The sequence below is a fragment of the Dipodomys merriami genome, unplaced genomic scaffold, assembly GCF_024711535.1.
Source record: "Dipodomys merriami isolate MVZ:Mamm:240054 unplaced genomic scaffold, mDipMer1.0.p SCAF_14, whole genome shotgun sequence".
Classification (NCBI taxonomy): Eukaryota; Metazoa; Chordata; class Mammalia; order Rodentia; family Heteromyidae; genus Dipodomys; species Dipodomys merriami.
In genome coordinates this window covers 27,335,806-27,352,918 of record NW_027202715.1, presented here as the reverse complement: position 1 = coordinate 27,352,918, position 17,113 = coordinate 27,335,806, and the positions used below count along the sequence as shown (strand labels likewise).

Genomic DNA, 17,113 nt, shown 5'->3' with positions numbered 1-17,113 from the left:
TTTTCTCTGTAACATTTTGTTATACTTGGAATTGATACCACAGTTTCTTGAGAACCAAACACCAACTCAGCCCCAAAGTCATTATCAACTATCTTAATGTCCTCTGCATATGTTCATATGTTCACGAATTTTGCTTCATTGGGAAGAAATCTCAAGGTCCAGGCGTCTGACCTATTCTAATGCAAACTCTTCTTGCGCTATCATCTTGAGGAAGTCCTCTGGAGGAAGTTCTTCCAGATATTTTACTTTCCACATTCTGTTTTCTTCATCTTTATTCAATCTATTTTTAGTAGTTACCTCAGATAGGATGAGAATTTTTTTTTTTTTTTTTTGCAAACTCTCATTCCTGAGGGTTTTTGTTTTTCAGTTGTGGGGCCTGAACTCTGGGCCTGGGCACTGTCCCTCAGCTCTTCAGCTCAAGGCTAGCACTCTACCATTTGAGCCACAGCACAACTTCCAGTTTTCTTGTCATTAATTGGAGATAAGAGTCTCACGAACTTTCCTACCCAGGCTGGCTGTGAACTGCGATCCTCAGATCTCAGCCTCCTGAGTTGCTAGGATTACAGGTGTGAGCCACAGGCACCTGGCTCATTCCTGAGTTTTATGTTGTTGATGGCTTTTTTGAACATTAACCTTTACACTTTTTCCATTAGCCATTGTTACAACACTTTCTAGTCCCTGGTGCTGCATCCACTTGTTTATTTTTACGTCAACATTTTACCTTTCTCACTACACTGTCAGTCCCAGGACCACAGGGAGTGTGCCCTTCCTTCCTTGATCACTATTCCTGCTGCCTAACAGAGAGTCCTGGAACTTAGTAGAGTTCCCATAACTGCCTGTTGACAGAATAGATGGTAAACATTCCAGATGGAGGGCCGTGGGAATGCTTCTACATCCATCCCTTTGGGGCTAAAACACATGTTTTCAGAATCATCAATATCATAAATCTATAAGTATAGAAAAAATTACGTGGTGGTTAAGGATCTGCTCATCTAGGTTCACAAGGAGGCCAGTTGGGGTTTTTCTGCTTAACAAGGCAGGATTTATAGGGTTTGCTTCCTACGAAAGACCTGGGTTTGATTTCTGTAATATTATCTGCTGCTGTGTAACCTCAGCCACATCAACACATTCACACACTTCTGTTTCTCTGTTTCTTCACCTGTTAGTTACACCACAGTGCCCAGCACACAGTCCATTCTTGTTAAATGGGCACTGCACCTATTACAAATTTTGATTTACTGTTTGGTTATCCAAGAGACCCCATCAGTGATATAGCTTGCCTCACTTGTAAGCCAGTAACCATCTTGTCTGACAGAGTGACAAAGTGCTACCTCCAACTTCCAGGAATAACAATAATAAGGAATCTTTGTGTTTTGGTCATAAAACAAAAGAGGGCACACGTCTGTGTGACTGGAAAATACAAGGGGGTGGGGACACCCGTTGGTGTAAATGAGGCTTCTTTTCCCTGGAGCTTCATAGCCAAGTCAAAGAGGCAGAGAATGGGCCGGTCCCAAGTTGGGTGTCTCTGTCTGTCTATCTATCTATCTGTCTGTCTGTCTATCTATCTATCTATCTATCTATCTATCTATCTATCTATCTATCTATCTATCTATCTATCTATCTATCTATCTCCAGGTCACCATTTGGGAAAGACTCACCTTGAGCAGACAGAATTCCTTAGTCCCCGACAAGACAAACATGCCCAGATGCCAGCTAGCTCCAGACAACCGTCTTTACACTTACTCAGTTTCTTGTTTCTGTTTCTGTCTCTCATAGTGGCATAGTCTATTCCTTGAAAATCACAACACAACTCCTTCCTCATTCCATTAAAAAAAAATCCCCCTCTGGGAATAGAGTATGCCTTTTGTCCATCTCCTTCGAAAGTGGGCCACTGCGTAAGATGAGAGGAAAGAAGTCTTTGGGTTTGAGGACTGAGAGGCACACGAGCCATGGTGATGACTGCAAAAGGTTTTTCTCCCAAGTTTTCTCCTGTTTCCCTTGTCCTGTTCAAACTCCAGGGACAGACCCACAGGGCCCTGTGCTGAGTTTAAGGATGTGGTGTGCATGTAGGAGTTGTGCATGCTCTCGGTGTGTGCTCAAGGAGTGAGCTGTGATCGAAGCTGCACGCGTCCACGTTGGGAGGAAGACTTGAAGAGTGTGCAGGGGAACGAGTGTAGCCAGGGCAGACGTGTGGATGATGAAGTCCGCGTGCACTTCTTTCTGGCACATTCCAGACCTCTGAGCTTGAACTTGAGTGGTGTTTCAAGTAGCCCAGTGCAGGGGTGGGACCGGCTTTGTGCGCTTAGGCGCCGACAGCGGTGGCGGTGTGTACGTGGAGTTTGTGTGCGCGCGCGAGCGAGCGTGTGAGCGCCGGGGGGGGGGCTGCCCTCCCTCCGTCCCTCCCTCCCGCGTGCCCTCCCGCCGCGGCTCCCCGTGGGCCGGGCCCGCCAATGAGCGCGCGTCTGCCGGGGCGGCGGGCGGGGAGGGGGCGGCCGGGCCCTGCGGATGGAGGCGCGGGCGGCGCGGCGAGCTCATTCCGCGCGGGCGTTGCTAACGGGGGGCGGCGCAGTCACTGGCCCGGGACCCGAGCGGCGACCCAGGGCGGCGGGCGGCGCCCCAGGCTGGGATGCGCAGGGAGCTCCGTGGCGGCGGCGGCGCCGGGGTCCGCGGCGTCGGCGGCTGCGGGGGGACGAGCTAGCGCCGCGGCGCGGGCAGTCAGTCGGGCCCGGCGGGCGAGCGGAGGCGGCGGCGGCGGCGGCGCAGGCTGAGCGGCGGGGGCAGCTGGAGCTCCAGCGTCGCGCGCCCACCATGGCCGCCCAGGCTGAGCCCGGCTACCTGGCCGCCCAGTCGGACCCGGGCTCCAACAGCGAGCGCAGCACCGATTCGCCCATGCCTGGCTCGGAGGACGACCTGGTCGCCGGGGCGCCCCTGCACTGCCCGGAGTGGAGCGAGGAGCGCTTCCGCGTGGACAGGAAGAAACTCGAGGCCATGCTACAAGGTAGGCATCCCCCCCCGCCCCCCAACTGGCTTTTTTTTAAACTTCCAGGCTGTGTCCCCGACTCCCTCCCGGACATCTCTGCACCCCGTCCCCTCCCCGAGCGCCCCAGCGTCCGCTTCCTGATTCCCGCCCCCCCCCCCCGACCCCAGCGGAGCGGCGGGGCGCCCAGGGTGTGGAAGACCTCCGGGACTCCCCACGCCTCCCGGCTCGCCACTCATCAGGGGACCCTGGCTGACTTAAGCGCCTCTAGACCAAAGCCCAAAGTGGGTCCTGGCGCGCTGAAGTTGTTGCCATGTGGACTCTGGAGGTGTCAGCTTTTAGCCGGGACACCCGGGCGGTGTCACCCGGACGCGCTCGGGGCGCACCGCAGACCCCGCGTGCCCGCCGGCCTGCCCGCTGCCCAGCGGTCTCGCATCTAGCGCTGGTCCCACTCTCTCCCCTTGTCAGTATCCACTTCCTCCAGCTGAGGGGCCTTGTCTGGCTATTGGGAAATGCTCTGCAGATGTCAGGGCTTAAGACGCGAGCTCCTCCTCCTTCTTCCCCACCGAGGGGCCGAGACGGGGCGGGGTCCCAAGGCCTGGGGATTGAGTCGAGGCACTGCTGCTGTGTTTGAGGAGTGTGTATGTGTGTGTGTGTCTACCCCCTGACTGTACAGATCTTCCTGGTCTCTGGGTATCTGACTTGGTCTTTCACAATTTGGATTTTTTTTTTTTTAAACCTCTTTCCCTGGGGCTTTCCTAGGCAGAAGAGCTTTAGTCAGATTGGACCATGAGCACATTGTGATTTTTAAAGTGAGGATCGATTAGAGTGAATGCTAAAATGCCCAAGGTCATTTTGACCTTGTTCAAAAATGTTAATTGCTAGTCTACCTGTAGTCACCAGAGTGGCTCAGTTTCCACCCACAAGGAGAATTGGTAGTTTGAATGACTAGGGTTAAGACTTGCGAAGAGGAGCAGGCCCTGGGCTCGCTCACTCAGGGTGAGCGGTGAAGAGTCATTCAGTAGCCAGTGCCCTTTTATCACGGGAGGATTGAAGCTCTCCAAACTTTCTTTTGTGGCTTTGTGCATAACTTCTTTTGATTTTATCAGTCAGTGTATCGCAGTATGGGAGCAAGTTAGTCTTCTGTGGAAATGCAGTGGCTTTTTAGAACAATTAGGCAGGTTATTTTAAGAGAGAACAACTTGTTTTCCAAAACAATAACTTGATGGAAACAAATAGCAGGAGTGCTTGGCAGGCTTTTTTTTTTTTTTGGATGCGTTGCAAACTCATCTCCCTTGTTGCTTATTTTTATTGATAAACATCCCTAACTCTTGTCTTGTCTATGTCTTCTTTTCTCTTAAATTATGTAACTTTCTAGGACAGTTGTTTTGAAACGATAAACCATTCAGAGTATTAAAGGGCAGATTGGAAAATTAAAACACAGCTGCATTTCAGTAAGTCATTTTAGTTACTCCATTTGTTTTATGATTCTTTTTGCCTAGTTTCTGGGTCTTAAAGTATTCAATTTACACTGGAAAAATATTATGAGAGTATTTGCATGGAACTGGTAAGACCACATACATACTCACTCAGTCTTTTTTTTTATTGTGAAAATACTGTACAGAGGGGTTACAATTACATGGGCAAGATAATGAGTACATTTCTTATCAAGCATTGTAGCCTCCTCCTTTATTTCCCCTTCCCATCCCATCCTCTCCCCCCCCCCCCCACACCAAAGTTGTAAAGTTCGTTATGTCATTCAGTCTTTTCAACAAGTTTCCAACCTGTTTTCCACATGAGTTGGGGTGATAGGAAAGATTCCTAATCTTTCTCTAGTAGGGCATTGTTGGTATTTCCTGCTTTACATATGTGCAGACCAGTGACAGTAGTATCTGCCCCTAGTGTCTACCCTGAGTTTTAGAAGTAGATTTTGTTTTACTTCACTTTGGGCTTGAATGCAATGAAATATTCATGGAGAAGTTTTTATTTTTTATTATTAATAAGTTTTTTTAATGTGAAAATACTGTACAGATGGGTTACAATTACATGAACAAGGTAATGAGTGCATTTCTTATCAAGCATGGATGGTTGCCTCCTCATCCTTTGTTTCCCCTTACTATCCCTGCCTCCTCCCCCCCCAAAGTTCGTTTTTCCGACATAGCATGTTATACATTTCATTGTTGCAATGGGTCCACCTGTATCTCTATTTAAACATTTTGTTTTTTCCCTTCCCCTCCACAAATTATACCAACATCAAATACAGTGAGAACAGGGGTTATACCGTGGGGGAGGGACATACAAAGCAACAAAAAAATCACCTTATAAATATGTTAGAAACAATAGCAAGCAAGAAAAACCATTTGAGTCCTTATCTTGGGGTTCATTTTCCCTAACATTAACTTATCTGACCTTTTCTGCTTGTCTCAGACATACGCTAGTTATTGCAAATAAGGGAAACCATGGCACCTATGTTTCTTTGGGCCTGGCTTACTTCACTTAATATAATTTTTTCCAAGTCTTTCCATTTCCTAACAAATGGGGTAATGTCATTCTTTCTGATGGAGGCATAGAATGCCAAAGTTGAAAACTGTCCTTTGTAGATTTGCTGTTCTGACACTGCATAGTTTAAAATTGGTTTGCAGTGATCAAGTTTGCCTTGAAGAAAGTCTTAACATTTCTCCAGCCTATATATAAAATGAAATACAGTACTCAGTGATCAAACACAGTGGTCTTATTAACTTAGGAAAAATCACCTACAAGTGAATGATCCCTGTTTTGAAAGTAAAGTTTGAACAGGTTTGAAACCTGCTCGTGGTGTGCTAAGACATTTTAGGATGCATACTTCTTTCCCAGTGTCAAGTTATGTAGTACCATCATGTCTGAAGGAGTAAGACTGATTTTGGAGTCAGATATAATCATGTGCATTATTGCTTTGTACCAGCCAGTTTTGTCAAGTGTGAATACTGGAGACACTCAGGTTAGGGGTTCAAATACCTATAGAACTTTAGAAATGTTCCTGGGTGTCTCTGTTCCCTTCTTTTTCCCATCTGTAAAATGGAGATGATATTAGAACTTTGTCTGAGGGTTTTGATGAGAATGGAAAGAATTAATGCCTAACAAGTTAAGACGATATAGTGTTGGCCAATGATAAGAACTTCATAAATATCAATTGCTTTTATTATAATTAATAAAGATTACATCATAGATTTATATGATTTCCAGTGCCTACCACAATTGGTGGCATATGAAGTATATTTACTAAATAGTTGTGGGAAGAAAAGAATTTTGCAAGTTCATAATTATGGAAGCAAAATTGGAACCAACATAGGAACTCTGGCAAATCAATATGTATTCTAACATTATCAGTTATTTATTTATTTAAAGCTTTTTGTTTGGAAAGTGTCACATAAGTAAAGATTGTATTTGGTGGTGTTTCTGATTATTGTGAACTTGTCATTTTTCTTTTATAACAGCTTTCAAATTATGTGGGATTTCCAGTTTAAGTCAGAATAAGTAAGATTGTTGGCCTTTAAGTATTGAGAGTGTAAATTGGTGATTATAACTCTTGGAATTTGTTTTCAGAGAGACTGTCCTGGGGGCAAGTTAATCTTTAATGAGTTGTATTTTTATTGCTGGAGAAATTCTTATACGCAATGAACCAAAAATTCAGTGAAGTTCAAACATGGGCACTAGGGTAGTAGTCAAATAAAATACCATTCTTAGATGATCACAGAATGTAAAATAATTGATGCACATAAAAACCACCAGCCCATAGGGAATGGCCACTAGTTTTTCATAGTTTTATTTGTTTCCTTTCTTTTGTTAAATAACTATTTTAGAACAACCCCAAAATGCTGTTTTTGTTGAAACTAGATGAAAATTATGCATATTATTAGTCAGTGATTTTTTAAAGTGGGGAGGTATTGTTGAGTGTAGGTTTTTGATGGGAATAGTCAATTTGAGACTGAATAACATGGACAGCATTGTTTTAGTGATACATATTCTTAATTTCTTTAATATTAATTTTCAAAATTTTGATTTCTTGCATCTTGTGAAATGATAGTGTTTATTCACTGAAGTCAGTTATATATAAGTTTTCTTCACTTTTTCTTTTGGTCGGTTGTGGGACTTGAACTCTGGGCTCGGGCGTTGTCCCTGAGCTCTTCAGCTCAAGGCTAGTGCTCTACCACTTGAGCCACAGCACCACTTCCGGTTTTCTGGTAGCTTATTGGAGATAAGAGTCTCACTGACTTTCCTGCCCAGGCTGGCTTTGAACTTTGATACTCAGATCTCAGCCTCCTGAGTAGCTAGGATTACAGGAGTGAGCCACAGGTGCCCAGCTTACATATGAGTTTTGATATATAAAAAGGAGAGAGAAGCAGGGTACTGGTGATTTATACTTGTAACCCCATCTACTTGGGTGGATGAAATCTGAGGAACTTAGTTTGAAACCAGCCTAAGTAGAAAAGTCTATATCCTGGTGAGAATGAAAGGCCTTGAGCCTAGTACTAGTGTACCATCACAAATGAAGGAAGGAAGGAAGGAAGAAGGAAGGAAAGAAGGAAGGAAGGAAGGAAGGAAGGAAGGAAAAAAAGGAAGGAAGCAGGAAGTAAGTAAGAGATGGGCTTGGATGGCTCATGTCTATAATCCTAGCTACTCCTGTACATACAAGATCCTAGCTGAGGATTCTGGTCCAAGACAGCCCAGGCATGAAAGTCTGTTATCTCCAAATAACTACCAAAAAGTCAGAAATGAAGCTGTGGCTCAAAGTAGTAGAGTGCTAGCCTTGAGCAAAAAGCTCAGGGACAGTGGACAGTGTCTAGGGCCTAACTTCAAGTCCCAGGACCACCACCACCACCACCACCACCACCACCACCACCACCACACACCACCACACACACACACACACACACACACACACAAATATGTACCATAGAATTAAATGTTCCTACATAAAATTTAGAAGCATATGCAATTTCAGAGTTCTGAGTATCTTGTGCTTCAGCAGAGGAGGAAGAGACAGTTTGAGGAAGAAGGATGGTTTATTTACATGAGTAGAGATTGACATATGGTGGGCTTTTACCATACTGCTGGGAAGACTTGGGAAACTAGGTTGTTTTTGTGATGCTAGATATTACTAGGACCATTTAGTGCTGATTGCCTGAGTGGTGGAACTAGCCACTGTAGCAGAGTTCTTCAGATTTCATTTAAAAAATTTGAGCAGCAGTTATGTTATCTCTTTAATTCAACAAGCTTGAATGGAGATTGTGTTATCTAGTGAATAGGAAACAGTTTCTTAGATATTGTTATGCTAGGAGAAAAAATAGGAAGCACAAATTTTCAAAAATGAGGAAATTCTAGAAGTGAAGATAAAGAATAAAGCTTAAAGGAATAGAACTTTCTAGTTGATGCTTGATCAAGGCTAACAAACAATAAAAAATCAACCTACTTTGTGAAGCTAGAGGTTAAGTACATAGGGCCCTGGGCCAGATCTAGACTTGAATTTTGATTTTTACCTTTGCATAGAAAATTTGGGGAAACTGTTTTACCTGTAGCCCTATTTCTGAAAGAGGATATTAATAACAGATCATTCATCCTGAGGTGGTCTTAACAATTAAAAGAAAAAAAAGATATATGTAAAATATCACAAGACTAGTCATATAAGAAGTGCTGAATACATTAATTACAATGATGATATTCATTTTAAACTGTGGTGTATGAAGTATACTTCTTACATTTAAAGTAAAAAGAAAGTGAATTATAAAATGTAGTAACTTTATGATTAATGAACATTATCAGTTATCAAAATATTACTATCAGTCCTCCTGGTAGCTTGCCATGTATTGAGTGATTCACCATTGTTACATTGGTAAGTACATTCTGTGTACCAGATTTGACTCAGGACTCCTTCAGTTGTAATTGTGCTTGTCTTCCTTCCTTCCTTCCTTCCTTCCTTCCTTCCTTCCTTCCTTCCTTCCTTCCTTCCTTCCTTCCTTCCTTCCTTTCTTTCTTCCTTCTTTCCTTTCTTCCTTCCTTCCCTCCCTCTCTTCCTTCCCTCCCTCTCTTCCTTCCCTCCCTCTCTTCCTTCCCTTCCTTCCCCTCCCTCCCTCCCTCCCTTCCCTCCCTCCCCTCCCTCCCTCCCTTTCTCTCTCTCTCTCTCTCTCTCTCTCTCTCTCTCTTTCTTTGTTTCATAATTGTCTTTTTCTTAGGGTACTTTTTTCACTTTTAATATTTTTATTACAGACTAACAAACTCAATCTCTCAATCTCTCATAATTGTATGTTGTTTTGAACTCCCATTCATTGGTGTGTAGAAGAAGGTTTTTTTTAACAGCAATGCTGCTTGTAGGCTAACATTCTGATTCCCTCACTGTGAAATGGCATGCTAAAAGTCTCACTGCAGGAGGATGTTTTGGACACAGAATAAGTGCATGCGTTGACATGCTTATCCCAGGGCCTGGCACATGACACTTGGTTAACACTAGAGTAGCAGCAGCAGTACTAACACCATCCCACACAATAAGGAAAGAACTACAATTAAGGTAATTCTTGCCAGGTCCTTTAAAATTAAAAGATACTTGGATTCGAGCCTTTCGTTCGTTTGTTCATTCTTTCTTTCTTTCTTTCTTTCTTTCGTTCTTTCGTTCTTTCGTTCTTTCGTTCTTTCTTTCTTTCTTTCTTTCTTTCTTCCTTTCTTCCTTTCTTCCTTTCTTCCTTTCTATCTTCCTTTCTTCCTGAAGAGAGAGTATTTTGTTTTGTAGTGAAATGCTTTTTTGAGAGATCAGAAAGTGTGTTAGAGGAATTGTAGTTGAGTCAGAAATCAGGATGGAAAGGTGAAATCTTACTATAGACTAAAGGAAACAATACATTGGAGGCCATATTGTTTGGCTGGAGACACTCATGAACTACTCTTAGACTGGCGGGGACCAGGCTTTTGCTTGACCCTCCTGGAGGCTGTGAAGATGCCCTCTTCATTCATGGGCATGGAGTTGGGTGGTCATGGTAATGAATTATCCACTTAGTTAATTTTATCTCTGTGAGTTCTCTGAGGGCTTCATGTGAAGTTGATCATGGATAAGTTCAGGCATAGCTGGAGAGATTCCTTACATTAGTCTCTTTTGGAGGCAGGAATATTTTTGCTACAACTAAGAAAAATCTAGCACCAGAGTCCTTTTTCCCCCACAAGGCAGAAGTTCATCTTAAGCCTGGGGAAAGTGGTCTGGTCTTTAATAACTGCTCAAGTTGATCAAGGATATGGAATTTTCCCTCTTCCTTGGCTTTGCCAACTTTGGCTTATGGCTTTTTTCTTTACTTATTCAACATGGGGTGGCCTCACCAGGAAGTACATCTGTGGTCTTTGCTGGGCAGCGGCATGGGGAGCAAAATTGCTTTTGATTCAAGATTTCATGTTTTTGTGTGACAAAGATAGATTATGCTTGAAAGTTCCATTTGTATTTCTTCAGCCTGGGTTTCTGCAGGAGATTCTTCCGTGTGTAGTCTTCTTTCCCATTCTGTCTAGTTGAAGTAGGCAAGGAAGAAGGGGTCAGAATGGTTGCTGAGTGACTCAAATCGTGGTTTCCCTACAGTGAGCAATGTAAAGGAGCACTGTGACTCCACATTCTCAGTGTAACTAAAGCTGGCCTAGTAGTATCAGTCATAGACTTTGTCTTACACTGAATATCCCTTAAAATTTGGACTTTTTAGCAAATGCTGAACACTGCAAAAATTAATTTCCCATGATTGAAGTTCAAATTAAGGAAATTGGTCATTTATTCCTTTTGTCAATGGTGCAAGAAAGGTGTTATCCAAAATGCAAGAGGTTCCCAATTTGAAATACACTACATTATATTTTATTCACAAGGGGGCACCTGATACTTTATATTTATTATCAGAAATTGTATATTTAATGTGTCAATTTTTTATTCCTATTGTACATCTTAAGCATGTTTAAAAATACTGCAAATGATTTGTTCAGAAATTGTCTGAATGTTTCCAAAGAATAAAATCATTTGCTTCCTCAAAAAAAAAAAAAAGAAATTTGGACTTTTTAGTACTGTGACATATAGGTGGATTTTCCTTATCATAATTCAGTAGTAAATCTAAATCTCAAAGAGGAAATCGCTTTGGTCATCTTAAGCTGTTCTCATTTTGCTACTGATTTTACAAACAGGACCTGGAAATATGTTTCTTCTCCCCCAGGGTTGGGGATCAAACCCTGTGCAGTGCTGAGCATACATTCTCCCACAGAGCTCTGTCCCCAGCCTCTGGAACTGTCTTTAAAAACAAAACAAAACAAAACATGGGTCCATGGCACAGATTTTTTTCCATTTCTTTGTTGTTGTTTGTTTTTAATGTACTAAGTGATTTTTTTTTTGTTTCCTTTGTATGTTCTTCCCCCTATTGTATGTCCCCTGTTGTCACTGTACTTGATTTTGGTTCCCTGAATCTTAGATACATTTGTCTAATTTGGGGAAGGAAAGGGGAATAACAAAATACTGAAACAAAGACACAGGATGACCCATTGCAACACTGATACTCACAAGACATAATAGTGGAAATGAACTTTACAACTTGGGTGGGGGTGTGTGAAAGTGGTGGGGAGGCAAGGGATAGTGGGAGAACAATAAGGGAAGAGGTAGCAATTTATGAAAGAAGTATACTCATTGCCTTACTCATGTAGCTGTAACCCCTCTGAACAGCAACTTTACAATGAAATACAAATAAAAAAAATAAGGCAAAAAAATTCCCTGATGCAACACAAATAATCATTTTCCGTGTGTGTGTGTGTGTGTGTGTGTGTGTGTGTGTGTGTGTGTGTGTGTGTGTGTGTGTGTGTGTGTGTGTGTGTGTGTGTGTATGTGTGTGTGTGTGTGTATGTTTCTCTCTGTCCCAGGGCTTGAACTCGGGGCCTGGGTGCTGTCTCTGAGCTTTTGTGCTCAATATTAGCGCTCTACCACTTGAGCCACAGCTCTACTTCTGGTTTCTTCTTCTTCTTCTTTTTTTTTGTAGTTAATTGGAGATAAGAGTTGTCTTCTGGGGCTGGAAAGGTGGCTCAGTGGTAGAGCGCTTGCCTTGCATGCATGAGGCCCTGGGTTCGATTCCTCAGCACCACATAAGCAAAAAAAGAAAAAAGCCGGAAGTGGTGCTGTGGCTCAAGTGGTAGAACACTAGCCTTGAGCTGAAGAGCTGAGGGACAGCGCCCAGGCCCAGAGTTCAGGCCCCATGACTGGACCCCTCCAAAAAAAAATCTTCTGGGCTTTTCTGCCTTAGGTCTCAGCCTCCTAAGTAAGGATTACAGGTGTGAGCCACTGATGCCTGGCACCATTCCTTTTTATTATTCTAAGATATCTCTGTTCTCCTCTTTTCCCCTGTGTTCAATTTCTTTCTAAATTGACTAGTTTAACATACCTTTGAGTTTTCTATAGAGTGGCCCCTCTAGCCTAATCTGACCCACAAAGCCAGAATTTGTTCAGAAGATAAGTCATTTTGGAAGCAGTTTGATAGAATTACCACTAAGTTTGTGCCTTGTTTGCAGCTTGAAATTGTCCAGAATGGTGAGCTCATAAAACACATCAGCTGGCTTATCCAGTTTATTCCAATTAGTTTAAGATAGAGTTCTCATGTAAAAAAATGCATAGGATGATGGTGGCCATATATCTTCTTTTATGTAAAGTACCATGGATAAGGCACAATTTTAATAATGCTAATTTATAATGGCTTTTGAATTATGTGGGGATGATCTTGGCAAAATGGAAAAAGACAAAAACAAAACATAACACTTTTGTTGTGCTGTAAGATTCACCCCTTTTGTTTTTTTATTATTAGTAAGTTTTTTTTTATTGTGAAAATATCATACAGAGGGGTTACAATTACATGAGCAAGGTAATGAGTACATTTCATATCAAGCATTGTTGCCTCCTCCTTTGTTTCCCCTTACCATCTCTGCCCTCCCATTCCTCCACCCCATAGCATAGCATCCTGTACATTTCATTGTTGCAATGGGTCCACCTGTATCCCTATTTAAACAATTTGCTTTTTCCCTTCCCCTCCACAAATTATACCAACATCAAATACACTGAAAACGGGTTATACCGGGGGGAGGGACATACAAAGCAACAACAACAACAAAAAATCACCTTATAAATATGTTAGAAACAATAGCAAGAAAGAAAAACCATCTGAGTCCTTATCTTGGGGTTCATTTCGCCTAACATCAACTTATCTGACCTTTTCTGCTTGTCTCAGACATATACTAATTATTGCAAATAATGGAAACCATGGGACCTATGTTTCTTTGGGCCTGGCTTACTTCACTTATTATAATTTTTTCCAAGTCTTTCCATTTCCTAACAAATGGGGCAATGTCATTCTTTCTGATGGAGGCATAGAATTCCATCGGGTATATATAACACATTTTCTTGATCCATTCACTTACTGAGGGGCATTTGGGTTGGTTCCATATCTTAGCTATGGTAAATAATGCTGCAATAAACATAGCTGTGCTGGTAGCTTTAGTATGGTCTTGTTTGTGATTGGTTGGGTAAATGCCCAAAAGTGGGATTGCTGGGTCATAGGGGAGCTCTATGTGCAGTCTTTTGAGGAAACTCCATACTGCTTTCCAAAGTGGTTGAACAAGCTTACACTCCCACCAACAATGCAGTAAGGTTCCCTTCTGTCCACATCCCCTCCAGCATCTGTGTTGTTAGAGTTCTTGATTATAGCCTTTCTAACTGGGGGGAGGTGGTACATCAGTGTTGTTTTGGTTTGCATTTCTTTTATGATTGGGGAGGTTGAGCATTTCTTCATGTGTCTATTGGCCAGCCTTCTTTCCTCTTCAGAGAAGTTTCTCTGTAAGTTCAAATCCTCACCCCATTTGGTTTTGAATCCATCCCCAAATGTCCAAAACCATCAGTAGAAACACTTTGTGAATGTTATACACTAGGCATCCCTTTTCCTTTCTCCCAACTTACTAAGAACTGAACTGATGGAAGGTGCTTATATGTGCCAAATACTAAATTCTGCTATTTTGGATATGATGGCATAGGAAGATAACACTCCTTTCCTGGTTACAAGGTTCTTTCTTTTTTGCTGTGAAAAAGACAACCATGTGTAACTCTGCAGAAGGAAGGGGCTTAAACCAGAGTGCTTGGATATTCGCCATGGCTTTCATTATTTGATTCAAAAAATAACACAAACTTATTATACAATATGTGAAATACTAAGAGATGTAGAAAAAGAAAAAAAATTATTCCTGAACCAAAAGTCAGCAGTAACTACTAATAGTATTTTCGGGATTTTGTAAATCTTTTGTTAAGGTATATTGAGTTCTTACTCTATGTCGGATGCAGTGTCAGAAGCTTTGGAATGTGGATGAAATGGAGTTAAATTCTTCAGTGACTTAAATTCTGTAGTGGGTCTTACTTACCCTCCTTTCCACTTTGCATTCTCTTATGTTTCTGCTTCATTAAAGAATCAATTGTCTGCATTGTTCCTTTGCTATATACTTTAAAAAATGTTACAATATTTTCAAACATTTTTTATGTGGTAATAGAAAGAGTCTTGTATAGCTGAAATATTTCTACTTAAAATGCCAAAGGCTTAGATAGAACCTGGTTCTTTTGTTTATTAGCTGTGTGGCCTGGAACAAGTTGGTCACTTCTTTGAGTCTCAATACTTGTGTCTCTGAAAGGGGCATCCAAATATCTTCTAGGTTGTGAGGCTAGAAATACTATATGCAAAGCACTCGTAAGTGCCAGGTGTGCAACATGGCTGCATGGATGTTCTTAGTGCTACCACACATTTGCCTCAGAACCTTGTGTGTATTCTTGATTGTTATTATTATAGTAAAGAACCTTATTAGGAAAGATTTTGGGACAAAGACAGGGATTTTTTTTAAGACAATATCTCACTATGTAGCCCCGACTAGTCTTGAACTTGTGATTCTCCTGGCTTAGCCTCCCAACTGTGAGATTACAAGTGTGCACCACACCTGGCCACTTTAAAGCTCTTGATGAATTTTGCAAAATGAATGAATGAATTAATTGCCAATCCTGGGGCTTGAACTCTCAGGGTCTGGGCACTGTCCCGGCACTTTTGTACTAAAGGCTAGTGCTCTACTACTTATACAACAGCTCCATTTAGGGCTTTTTGTGGCTAACTGGGGGTAACAATCGCATGGGCATTCCTACCCAGACTGCCTTTGAACTGTGATCTCAGCCTCGTGAGTAGTATTAGAAGTATGAGCTACCGGCTGCAAGATTATTTTTTAAGAAAGATTTTTATGTGAGGAAGAGGAGGTAAAGAGATGCAGGCTGTGTGTTCCTCATACCTGTTATCCTGACAGCCTGACTCACTTGATCTGGGAGTTGTGAGAGGAAACTAAAGTTCCAGTACTGAATTAGGTTTCTGCTTTCCCCCCCTTTTTTTGAGCTGAAAAATATGTGTTGTTTATTTTATCAGATCAGGGTGTCTATGGGTCAAATTCAATTTCTTAAAAAATTGTACATATAAACCTGGAGTTTGTTTGAAAAGGCAAGCTGTGGGCTCCTCAGAGATCCCAGAATCTTCATGTTTTAGGATTGCATTAGTAGTGGTAGTGGGATCTGCATATTGGAAAGAGGCTGTTGTGAGTCTACTGTAGGTGGTCCCAGGACACACTTGGAGAAACATTGCTCGATGATTAGAAGATGGTCAAATAATTGAAGAAGTTTGAGCTTCTTTTCCTTTGATTCCCTTTATCCTGGAAACTGCTGCTTTTGCCCTGTTATTAAACAGCCTTGAAGCAGTTAGTCCTCAAATACATGTGTCTTTTTTTTTTTTAAATAAATGTGTCTTATTCAGAGAGAGAGAGAGAGAGAGAGAGACTTGCTATATGGGATGTGGGAAGAACACACCTATACTTACACTTCTATGAAAGGACTGTGTTGCCTTCATTGGTGCACAGTGGATTCAGAACAAGTTTGATTTTCCTAATGTTCACAGTCAGTGGAGACATAAAAGACGGCAATGGAGTATGTCATAAAATATTTTCAAAAGCATATTATTTTTAAAAAAATTTTTCTTCCTACAATGCTTGAACTCTTCTGTGAATATTATGATGCTCCATGCATGTTAGGCGAGTACTGTACCATTGGGCTATACTCTCAACTTCTTGAAGACAAAGTGTTTCCTTGGCAGTACCATGGTTTTGATCTCAGGGTCCTAAGTCACTCAATCCTTTGAGCCTTGTTTGCAACCCTTTTATTGCTTTCATCATATTTTAGGGGATAGCGTCTGAATGCTTTTTGCTCAGGTTCTCCTGAATTGTAATCATCTTAACCTATACCTTTCATATAGGTGGAATTACAGATGTGTATCACTGTGTCTGGCGTGTTTGTTGATAGGGGTCTCACTAACTTTTTCCCTAGGCTGGCTTTGATCTGTGATTTTCCCAGTCTCCACCCCTGAGTAGTTGGGATTGTGGGTCTGTATCACCATGCTCAACCCTATTCTTGAAGCTTTATCCTTGTTCAGTTATTTCAATCCTTTTAGTATAAACCCAGTAGACATACATACTGTTGGGTTATGTATTTTTCAGGAAAAAATTGTAAACTTTTGAAATTTGCGGCGCTGGTTTATTTTTAGAGTTCTGACACCAGTTTCCTGTGAGGGTTGTTATATAGTCTAGACTCACCTGTAATATGGAGACACATCACATTTGAGGACAAGATGATAAATTCCCTTCTTGCATCATTACGCTGCGTCTTGAACCCTTGCTAAAATGTAGAGGCTCGTGGGGGCCCAACGAGCCGGTTAGCATCTCAGCCAGAAGGCAGACATGCCAAGGCTCTGCCTTCTGCAAGCTCTGGTTACATTTTCTTGTTTTCTCCATTGTGAAATGGAGATAATAATACCTTTTTCCAGTTATTGCAGAGATTATATGATAATGTTTATAAGCTTGAGTCACAGTGGGTGCCCTGGAAATGATATGTGTTATTCAAATTCATCCTCTGTTTTTCTCCACATCTATTCCAGGGCTGTGAATAACTATCTGTTCAGTGTTTATAGAGTGAATGACCCATTATGGGTCTGGATTAAAATCTTGGTCCCATTTTGGGCCAATGGACCCAGCATTTACCTCATGGAATGGAACTTTAAG

The 17,113-nt window shown here is 42.0% G+C and overlaps 1 protein-coding gene across 3 annotated transcripts in view; it reads left to right on the top strand.

Moving 5' to 3' along the window:
• Positions 1 to 2,709: 2,709 nt before the first annotated feature.
• Positions 2,710 to 17,113, top strand: part of Bicc1 (BicC family RNA binding protein 1) — a 244,488-nt gene continuing 230,084 nt past the window's right edge. For 2 of the 3 annotated variants that reach the window (XM_070021069.1, XM_070021067.1), the window contains exon 1: positions 2,710 to 2,998. In XM_070021069.1, the coding sequence (XP_069877170.1) occupies positions 2,809 to 2,998 (190 nt within the window). In that variant the 5' untranslated portion in view covers positions 2,710 to 2,808. The remainder of the gene's footprint in view (positions 2,999 to 17,113) is intronic. The other variant, XM_070021070.1, reaches the window with a different exon arrangement.